Source organism: Boleophthalmus pectinirostris, unplaced genomic scaffold (assembly GCF_026225935.1).
Source record: "Boleophthalmus pectinirostris isolate CB_2022bp ecotype Guang Dong unplaced genomic scaffold, ASM2622593v1 HiC_scaffold_3, whole genome shotgun sequence".
NCBI lineage: Eukaryota > Metazoa > Chordata > Actinopteri > Gobiiformes > Gobiidae > Boleophthalmus > Boleophthalmus pectinirostris.
In genome coordinates, this window is record NW_026571299.1 from 822,976 (window position 1) to 832,846 (window position 9,871).

The 9,871-nt window shown below is 48.7% G+C and overlaps 2 protein-coding genes across 2 annotated transcripts in view; one reads left to right on the forward strand and one right to left on the reverse strand.

Moving 5' to 3' along the window:
* The window catches only part of rplp0 (ribosomal protein, large, P0), a 230,359-nt gene that overhangs the window by 174,745 nt on the left and 45,743 nt on the right, over positions 1-9,871 (reverse strand). The gene's annotated exons all lie outside the window — the stretch shown is intronic.
* cast (calpastatin) overlaps positions 1-9,871 on the forward strand; it is a 78,636-nt gene that overhangs the window by 48,303 nt on the left and 20,462 nt on the right. Inside the window, exons 15-21 of the mRNA XM_055161009.1 lie at positions 1,114-1,209; positions 3,305-3,418; positions 3,849-3,947; positions 4,090-4,179; positions 6,785-6,892; positions 7,282-7,386; positions 7,903-8,154. Coding sequence (XP_055016984.1) covers positions 1,114-1,209; positions 3,305-3,418; positions 3,849-3,947; positions 4,090-4,179; positions 6,785-6,892; positions 7,282-7,386; positions 7,903-8,154 — 864 coding nt within the window. The remainder of the gene's footprint in view (positions 1-1,113; positions 1,210-3,304; positions 3,419-3,848; positions 3,948-4,089; positions 4,180-6,784; positions 6,893-7,281; positions 7,387-7,902; positions 8,155-9,871) is intronic.

A 9,871-nucleotide genomic window follows, 5' to 3' on the forward strand; every position in this document is an offset into this window, starting at 1 on the left:
TCTCGTCTCTGTTTCTCTCTCTCTCTCTCTCTCTCTCTCGTCTCTGTTCTCTCTCTCTCTCTCTCTCGTCTCTGTTCTCTCTCTCTCTCTCTCTGTCTCTGTCTCTCTCTCTCTCTCTCTCTCTCTCGTCTCTGTCTCTCTCTCTTCTCTCTCTCTCTCTCTCTGTCTCTTCTCTCTCTTCTCTCTCGTCTCTGTCTCTCTCTCTCTCTCTCGTCTCTGTTTTCTCTCTCTCTCTCTCGTCTCTGTTTTCTCTCTCTTCCTCTCGTCTCTCTTTTCTCTCTCTCTCTCTCGTCTCTGTTTTCCTCTCTCTCTCTCGTCTCTTCTTCTCTCTCTCTCTCTCTCTCTGTCTCTCTTCTCTCTCTCTCTCTCTCTCTCTCTCTCTCTCGTCTCTGTCTCTTTCTCTCTCTCTCTCTCTCGTCTCTGTTTCTCTCTCTCTCTCTCTCTGTCTCTGTCTCTTTTCTCTCTTCTCTCTCGTCTCTGTTTCTCTCTCTTCTCTCTCTCGTCTCTGTCTCTCTCTCTCTCTCTCTCTCTCTCTCTCGTCTCTGTTTTCTCTCTCTCTCTCTCGTCTCTGTTTTTCTCTCTCTCTCTCGTCTCTGTTTCTCTCTCTCTCTCTCGTCTCTGTTCTCTCTCTCTCTCTCGTCTCTGTTTTCTTCTCTCTCTCTCGTCTCTGTTTTCTCTCTCTCTCTCTCTCGTCTCGTCTCTGTTTTCTCTCTCTCTCTCTCGTCTCTGTGTTCTCTCTCTCTCTTCTCTCGTCTCTGTTTTCTCTCTCTCTCTCGTCTCTGTTTTCTCTCTCTTCCTCTCGTCTCTGTTTTCTCTCTCTCTCCTCTCGTCTCTGTTTTCTCTCTCTCTCTCTCGTCTCTGTTCTCTCTCTTCCTCTCGTCTCTGTCTCTCTCTTCTCTCTCTCTCTCTCTCTCGTCTCTGTCTCTCTCTCTCTCTCTCTGTTTTCTCTCTCTCTCGTTCTCTCTCTCTTCTCTCTCTGTCTCTCTCTCTCTCGTCTCTGTTTTCTCTCTCTCTCTCTCTCTCGTCTCTGTTTTCTCTCTCTCTCTCTCGTCTCTGTTTTCTCTCTCTTCCTCTCGTCTCTGTTCTTTCTAAACGTCCCTCTGTCCTCCTCAGATGGACGCAGAAGCTCTTGGAGCTCTTGAAGACCTCCTTCCTACAGCAGAACCTCCCAAACCCGAGGCTCCTCTCAGACCAGACCAGCTCGTGAAGGTGACCAGAGCTTCTTCTCCTGCTTTTCATTTAATAAGATCCAGGTTCAGTTTTTATTCGTCCGCGGTCGTTTGGGCTCGTGGTGCTCACGCCTCACAGCCAGAAGGTCCCGGGTTCTCCTCACGGGCCTTTCTGTGTGTGGAGTCTGCATGTTCTGTCAGACAAGTGGAAAAGAAAAAAGAAAATGTTCACTCTGTATATTCACCTTCATTATTGTTTTCACTACTGGCATGAAATACATCGTTTGAAAGCTTCATTTATCAATAAAACAACCATATCATTCATTTTATGTCGTACAACGAGCCCAAAACACGATAACTTAAAAATTCACATCATAAACAAAGAATAAGATACGCGTTTCTTACCTTTGAGCCGGTTCTGTCGGTCCAAAACGCGTTCAATCCATGAAAAGTTGTACTCAATAAGTCCGTAATAATCCACAGAAAAAGAATATCAAGTTGTTTTTTCCAAAAAATAATTCCATGTGGGGAAATAATCCAGAAAATCCTCGTCCGTATGAATGGATGAATGCGTGAATGAATATGATATGTCGCCTTTTCGAGCCTTCTGCCTCTCTGAGTTCTGTTTCTCTTGGCGCTCTTGGGTGCGCTTGTTTTCCTCACACTCTTAGCTTCAAAATGAGACCCTCCCCGCTGTTGTCGGTGGCGGGGTTTAGGTGGGACAAGCCGCTGAAGAAGCTAACGCACTCACGTACTTCCTGGCTTTACGCACGCGTCATCAGTTTGTTTACGGGAAATCTCTTCAGTCATTGGATCTTCCAGAAAGTGATTGACATATTGTTTTAGCCAATCAGCCAGAGCTTTCAAACGGTGGGTGGGACATTCAGATTGTATTGGAAACGGACGCTGTGTTTAGAAGCGTAAGAGAGACACAGAGAAGCAGTGTGGGAGGGGCCATAGTTGGCAGATCTGACACTTGGAAGACAATTTTGGCTACTTTTAGTTTTTTTTCTTGAGAAAACATGCCTAAAGCTCAGAAGAATTAGTATTATAATAATGCCTAGCATGAAGTATGCCCAAGCTAAGGCCTTTATTTTTTTCAATTTTTTTTTTCGAAGCAAAAAAATACAATTTTAATTGACTGTACTGTAGGTTAGGCAGCACTCACAGTCTTCATGTACATATCTACAGAAACTAGAAGGTCTAAGCTTTAAAATGGTGCCTCACACAAGCATGTGGGTTCTAAGGTTTTCTTTTAATAAGCTATGGCATTTGGGTATGTAGTGCTATTGTGCACATGCCAAAATGAGGTGAATGGTAACAGGTTAAAGGTCGTATGGAGGATTTTTTTTTTAGTTTCAAATTGTCATTGAAAGTTTAAAATACCAGTACAGAGACGCAACAGCTTTGTAATTATGATGACCAAAAAAAAAAAAAGAATGAAAATCTACCAACTGTGGACGTGTTGAGGCCAGATAAACATCAGCCAATAGACAACGAGGCTGCCTCTTTATCTATTGGCTGTGAGGTCGTCAATCAAACTCCCTACGATTCTAGTGTAACTGATGCAGGGATTTCGTGGTTTACGCTGCGGTTCTTGGAGGCTTTTTTAAACCGTCGCTTCCTCGCGATTCACACAAAGTTTGTCGCGACGGCGGACGAGAATCTACGACCGGTTCGCCGCAAAAGAAAGTCGGTTTTTGAGGAAACTGAAAGAAGAAGGGGAAAAGGAGCGAAGACAAACTGAGGTGATTCTTGGAGATTCCTTCCAGCGATGGCGCGACTGAAGCGGACGAAGTGTCTAAAAACTGACGCGTCGGTCGCTAAATTATTTCTCGACAGGAAACTTCAGCAGTAATTCTGAACGCGCACTGGATGTAAACAAGTGTGATGTGTAGAGTAAAGAGGCGGGAGGAGGAGATGTTTCTACTGAGGAGCTGTGGAGGAGGAAGGTGGTGTCACTCATGCCCTTAAAAAATCATCTATACAACCTTTAATCCTGATTTTTTCTCTCTGATTCTCTGATGTTCTCCTGATGTGTTCCTGACCTCCTGATGTTCTCCATGTGTTTCTCCTGATTTTTCTCTCTGATGTTCTCCTGACGTTCTCCTGACTGATGTTCTCGTGTGTTGCAGGAGGCCACAGTGGAGGAGGAGGAGGGGGTGAGAGTTGGAGAGCGAGACGACACCCTCCCTCCAGATTACAGACCGAGACCAGAGGACAAAAACCTGCCCCCTCCCCCACCCGAGGTACGACTCCGATCTGACCCCAGACCAGAAGGTTTGGGCTTCAGGTCCCCTCAAGTCCCCCTCAAGTCCCCCTCAAGTCCCTCAAGTCCCCTCAAGTCCCTCAAGTCCTCTTCTCCACATGATGTGTTTTTAATTTTTATTTATTTTGGTTTAAAAAATCTGAACTGTTCATTAATATAAAACTCCTCTTCCTCTGTTCCTCCTCTTCTGTTCTTCTGTTCTTCTTCTGTTCTTCTGTTCTGTTCTTCTTCTTCTGTTCTTCTGTTCTTCTTCTCTTCTTCTTCTGTTCTTCTTCTGTTCTTCTTCTGTTCTTCTTCTGTTCTTCTTCTGTTCTTCTTCTGTTCTTCTTCTGTTCTTCTGTTCTTCTTCTGTTCTTCTGTTCTTCTGTTCTTCTGTTCTTCTGTTCTTCTTCTGTTCTTCTGTTCTTCAGCCTTCTGTGACTACACCAGATGCCCTGGACTTCCTCTTAGACGACTTCGGTTCTTCCTCTGCACCAACCACAAAGAGCACTGCCCCTGCTCCTGCACAGGTAACTCCTCCTCTCCTCCTCTTCACCTCTTCACCTCCTCCTCCTCTCCTCCTCTCCTCCTCCTCTGTCCTTCCTCTTCACCTCCTCCTCCTCTTCTTCTTCTCTTCTTCTTCTCTCATGTCTCTTTCTCTTTCTCGTGTAGAAACCCGTCTCTGCTCCTTTGGATAAAAAACCTCGGATGGAGCCAGATGATTTTTCTCTCGAGGCTGGACTCACCCCGTCCTGCGTGCAGGTACTGCACCTGTCAGCACCTGTCAGCACCTGTCTGCACCTGTCTGCACCTGTCTGCACCTGTCTGTACCATAACACCTGTCTGCACCTGTCTGTACATAACACCTGTCTGCACCTGTCTGCACCTGTCTGTACATAACACCTGTCTGCCCCTGTCTGTACATAACACCTGTCTGCACCTGCCTGTCCATAAACCTGTCTGCACCTGTCCTGTCTAACACCTGTCTGCACCTGTCTGTACATAACACCTGTCTGCACCATAACACCTGTCAGCACCTGTCAGAGTCTGGTCGTCGGTCGTTGGTCCTCGTGTGTTTTTGCTCGTTTCTGTTTTGACCTGAAGTGTTTTTGGTCTCAGGTTTGTCGTGGTTTCGTGTCGTCGTGGTTTCGTGTCGTCGTGTTCGTCGTGGTTTCGTGGTGTCGTCGTGGTTTGTCGTCGTTTCGTCGTGTCGTTCGTCGTGGTTTCGTCGTCGTGGTTTCGTGTCGTCGTCGTCGTGGTTCGTCGTGGTTCGTTGTCGTCGTGGTTTTCGTGGTTTCGTGGTCGTCGTGGTTTCGTGTCGTCGTGGTTTCATGGTTTCGTGTCGTCGTTTCGTGGTTTCGTGTCGTCGTGGTTTCGTGTCGTCGTCGTGGTCGTCGTGGTTTCGTGTCGTCGTTCGTGTCGTGTCGTCGTCGTCGTCGTCGTGGTTTCGTTCGTCGGTTCGTGCGTCGTGGTTTTGTCCGTCGTGTTTCGTGGTTTCGTGGTTTGTCGTCGTGGTCGTCGTGGTCGTGGTTCGTGTCGTTGTCGTGGTTTCGTGTCGTCGTGGTTTCGTCGTTCGTTTCGTGGTCGTTCGTCGTGTCGTCGTGGTTTCGTGTCGTCGTTGGTTTCGTGTCGTCGTGGTTCGTCGTGGTCGTCGTGGTTTTCGTCGTTCGTGTGTCGTTCGTGGTTCGTGTCGTCGTTGTCGTCGTGGTTTTCGTCGTTTCGTGTCGTCGTGGTGTCGTCGTGGTTTTCGTGTCGTCGTGGTTCGTCGTGGTTTCGTGTTTTGTGTCGTCGTGTTTCGTTCGTCGTGGTTTCGTGGTCGTCGTGGTTCGTGTCGTCGTCGTGTCGTGTCGTCGTGGTGTTTCGTGTCGTCGTGGTTTCGTGTCGTCGTGGTTTCGTGTCGTCGTGGGTTTTCGTGGTTTCGTGGTTTTGTGTCGTGGTTTCGTGGTTCGTGTGTTTCGTCGTCGTGGTTTCGTCGTGGTTTCGTGTCGTCGTGGTTTTCGTGTCGTCGTGGTTGTCGTGTCGTCGTGTCGTCGTGTCGTTTTCGTGTGTCGTCGTGGTTTCGTGTCGTCGTGGTTCGTGTGTCGTGTTTTGTTCGTCGTGGTTTCGTGGGTCGTGTCGTGTTCGTTTCGTGGTTTCGTGTCGTCGTGGTTTCGTGTCGTGTGGTTCGTCGTTTCGTGGTTTCGTGTTCGTGTTCGTGGTTTCGTTCGTTTCGTGTCGTGGTTCGTCGTCGTGGTTTCGTGTTCGTCGTGTCGTGTCGTCGTGGTTTCGTGTCGTCGTGGTTCGTCGTGTCGTTTCGTGTTTCGTTTCGTGTCGTCGTGTGTTTCGTGTCGTCGTGGTTTCGTGTCGTCGTGTTGTCGTGGTTTCGTGGTTTCGTGTCGTCGTTTCGTGTTTCGTGTGTCGTGTTTCGTGTTTCGTGTCGTCGTTCGGTGTCGTCGTGGTTTCGTCGTCGTGTCGTTGTTCGTGGTTTCGTGTCGTCGTGGTTTCGTGTCGTTCGTGGTTTCGTGGTTCGTCGTGTTTCGTTTCGTGTCGTTTCGTGTCGTCGTGGTTTCGTGGTTTCGTGGTTTCGTTGTCGTTTCGTGTGTCGTTTGTTCGTCGTTTCGTGTCGTCGTGGTTTCGTGTCGTCGTCGTCGGTTTCGTGTCGTTTCGTGGTGTTCGTTGGTGTCGTCGTTTCGTCGTGGTTTCGTGGTTTCGTGTCGTGTCTGTCGTGGTTTCGTGTCGTCGTGGTTTCGTGGTTCGTGGTTTCTGTCGTGGTTTCGTTGTCGTCGTGGTTTCGTTCGTTTCGTCTGGTCGTGTTCGTCGTGTGGTTTCGTCGTGGTTTCGTGTGTCGTCGTGGTTTCGTGTGTTTCGTTCGTTTCGTTTGTGTCGTGGTTTCGTGTCGTTGTGGTTTCGTGGTTTTGTGTCGTCGTGGTTTCGTGTCGTTGTGTTTCGTCGTGTTTCGTGTTTCGTTGTCTTGTGGTTTCGTGGTTTTCGTGTCGTCGTGGTTTCGTGTCGTTGTGGTTTCGTGGTTTCGTGTCGTTGTGGTTTCGTGGTTTTGTGTCGTCGTGGGTTCGTGTCGTCGTGTCGTTTCGTCGTGGTTTCGTGTCGTGTGTCGTCGTGGTTTTCGTGTCGTTCGTTCGTCGTGGTCGTCGTGGTTTCGTGTCGTCGTGTTTCGTGGTTTGGTTCGTTCGTGTCGTGTCGTCGTGGTTTCGTGTTGTCGTGGTTTCGTGTCATCGTGGTTTTGTGGTTTCGTGTCGTCTTGGTTTCGTGTCGTCGTGGTTTCGTGTCGTCGTGGTTTCGTGTCGTCGTGGTTCCGTGTCGACCTGAGTCCTGCTCGAGTCCCGGGGGGTTTGAGACTCGCAGGTTAAACCTGAACTCTTCTGTTTTGTAGAAGGTCCAGTCGTCTGCTGCTCCTCCACTCAAGAAATCTGAAACCAAACCCACCAAAGCAGAAGCAAAACCTAAAGACGTCACAGACTCCAGACCTGCTCTGGAGAAGGTGAGAGTGCTCCTGCCTGCTCCTGCCTGTTCCTGCTCTGCTCCTGCCTGCTCCTGCTCCTGTCTGCTCCTGCCTGCTCCTGCTGCCTGCTCCTGCCTGCTCCTGCCTGCTCCTGCCTGCCTGCTCCTGCCTGCTCCTGTCTGCTCCTGTCTGCTCCTGCCTGCTCCTCTGTCTGCTCCTGCCTGCTCCTGCTGTCTGCTCCTGTCTGCTCCTGTCTGCTCCTGCCTGCTCCTGCCTGCTCCTGTCTGCTCCTGCCTGCTCCTGCCTGCTCCTGTCTGCTCCTGCCTGCTCCTGCCTGCTCCTGTCTGCTCCCTGCTCCTGCCTGCTCCTGCTCCTGTCTGCTCCTGTCTGCTCCTGTCTGCTCCTGTCTGACCTCTCTTCTCCTCCAGGGCGGGTCCATGTCCTTGGATGCTCTCAGCGCTCTTGAAGACCTCCTTCCTTCAGCAGAACCTCCCAAACCTGAGGCTCCTCCCAGACCAGACCAGCTCGTGAAGGTCAGGAGACTTTTGTTCTTTGTTTGTTCTTCGTTTGTTCTTCGTTTGTTCTTCGTTTGTTCTTCGTTTGTTCTTCTAGTGGGGACAGTGGAGCTGGACTCACTGGAGGTGGAGGGGAACGGTTCTCTCAGAGCTTCAGAGCTTTGGAGATGAGTTGGAGATGTTTTTTGTAGTGAGGGAGGAGCTAGGGGGGAGATGGACATTCAGACACAACCTCCTCGTTCTCCTGATGTTCTCCTGATGTTCTTCTGATATGTTCCTGATGTTCTCCTGATGTTCTCCTGATGTTCTCCTGATGTTCTCCTGACATTCTCCATGTGTTCTCCTGATGTTCTCCCTGTGTTATCCTGATGTGTTCCTGATGTTCTCCTGATGTTCCGATGTTCTGTGTGTTCCTGATGTGTTCCTGATGTTCTCCTGATGTTCCTGATGTGTTCCTGATGTGTTCCTGATGTGTTCCTGATGTTCCGATGTTCTCCTGACATTCTCCTGATCTGATGTTCTCGTGTGTTGCAGGAGGCCACAGTGGAGGAGGAGGAGGGGGTGAGAGTTGGAGAGCGAGAGGACACCCTCCCTCCAGATTACAGACCGAGACCAGAGGACAAAAACCTGCCCCCTCCCCCACCCGAGGTACGACTCCGATCTGACCCCAGACCAGAAGGTTTCGGGTTCAGGTCCTCCTCTCCACACTTTTTCACGTTTTCAGGTCGACAGAATCGTGAAGGTGTCGGTTCCTGCACCGAATCTCGAACCGGCGAAAATCCGAGCGTTCAGGAACCAAGTAAAACGTGTCTTTTGTGAGGTGTGAGGACTCGGTGGACCTGAGCAGGTTCCTCGAGTCACACGAGAAAATAAAGAAAGAAAATGAGTGTGAGGAACACGGAGGAGAAACAAGAGACAGAAGATCGAGCCGTGGTCAGAGGACGAGAAGAAATATTTACTGTATCCAGTGAGGTTTCATCTTTGGATTGAACGTCGCTGCCACCGAATCCACAGTAGATGTTCCTCCACTGCAGATGTTCCTCCACAGCAGATGTTCCTCCACACAGATGTTCCTCCACACAGATGTTCTCCACCAAAAAAACAGACAGATGTTCCTCCACACAGATGTTCCTCCACACAGATGTTCCTCCAAAACAGATTGTTTCCTCCACCACAGATGTTCCTTCAGCAGATGTTCCTCCACACAGATGTTCCTCCAAAACAGATGTTCCTCCACACAGATGTTCCTCCACAGCAGATGTTCCTCCAAAACAGATGTTCCTCCACACAGATGTTCCTCCAGCCAAGATGTTTCCTCCCACAGCAGATGTTCCTCCAAAACAGATGTTCCTTCACAGCAGATGTTTCTCCGCAGCAGATGTTCCTCCACACAGATGTTCCTCCACACAGATGTTCCTCCAAAACAGATGTTCCTCTGCAGATGTCTCACACAGATGTTCTCCACAGATGTTCCTCAGATGTTCCTCCAACAGATGTTCCTCCACACAGATGTTCCTCCACACAGATGCAGATTCCTTCCAGCAGATGTTCCTCCCCAAAACAGATGTTCCTCCACAGCAGATGTTTCCTCCAAGCAAAACAGATGTTCCTCACACAGATGTTCCTCAGATGTTCCTCCACAGATGTTCCTCCACACAGATGTTCCTCCACACAGATGTTTCCACTGTCCACAGCAGATGTTTTCCCACCAGATGTTGTCCCTCCTGCAGATGTTCCTCCACTGCAGATGTTCCTCAAAACAGATGTTCCTCCAGACTGCAGATGTTTCCTCCACACAGATGCAGATGTTCCTCCACAGCAGATGTTCCTCCACACAGATGTTCCTCCACACAGCAGATGTTCCTCCACACAGATGTTCCTCCACACAGATGTTCCTCAGCAGATGTTCCTCTTTCGTTGGGTTTTGTTTTTATTCGGTGGTAAATCTGTCCATGATCTTCACGTTTCACTTGAACGTTTGAACGAACGCGTCTCGTTCTCCGTAAGAACTTTGGTTCCCCGAGGAACTGGAGCAGGAACCGACACCGACCTGAAAACATCTCCTGACACAGCAGATGTTGTGTCTTTAACAGCACAACTTTTATTTATTTTTTAACATTTGGTTTGAAAAGTCTGAAAAACATTTATTAATATAAACCCTCTGTTCTTCTTCTGTTCTTCTTCTTCTGTTCTTCTGTTCTGTTCTTCTTCTGTTCTTCTTCTGTTCTTCTGTTCTTCTTCTGTTCTTCTGTTCTTCTTCTGTTCTTCTTCTTCTTTCTTCTGTTCTTCTGTTCTTCTGTTCTTCTTCTGTTCTTCTTCTGTTCTTCTTCTGTTCTTCTGTTCTTCTTCTGTTCTTCTTCTGTTCTTCTGTTCTTCTTCTGTTCTTCTTCTGTTCTTCTTCTTCTTCTGTTCTGTTCTTCTGTTCTTCTTCTGTTCTTCTTCTGTTCTTCTTCTTCTTCTGTTCTTCTTCTGTTCTTCTGTTCTTCTTCTGTTCTTCTTCTGT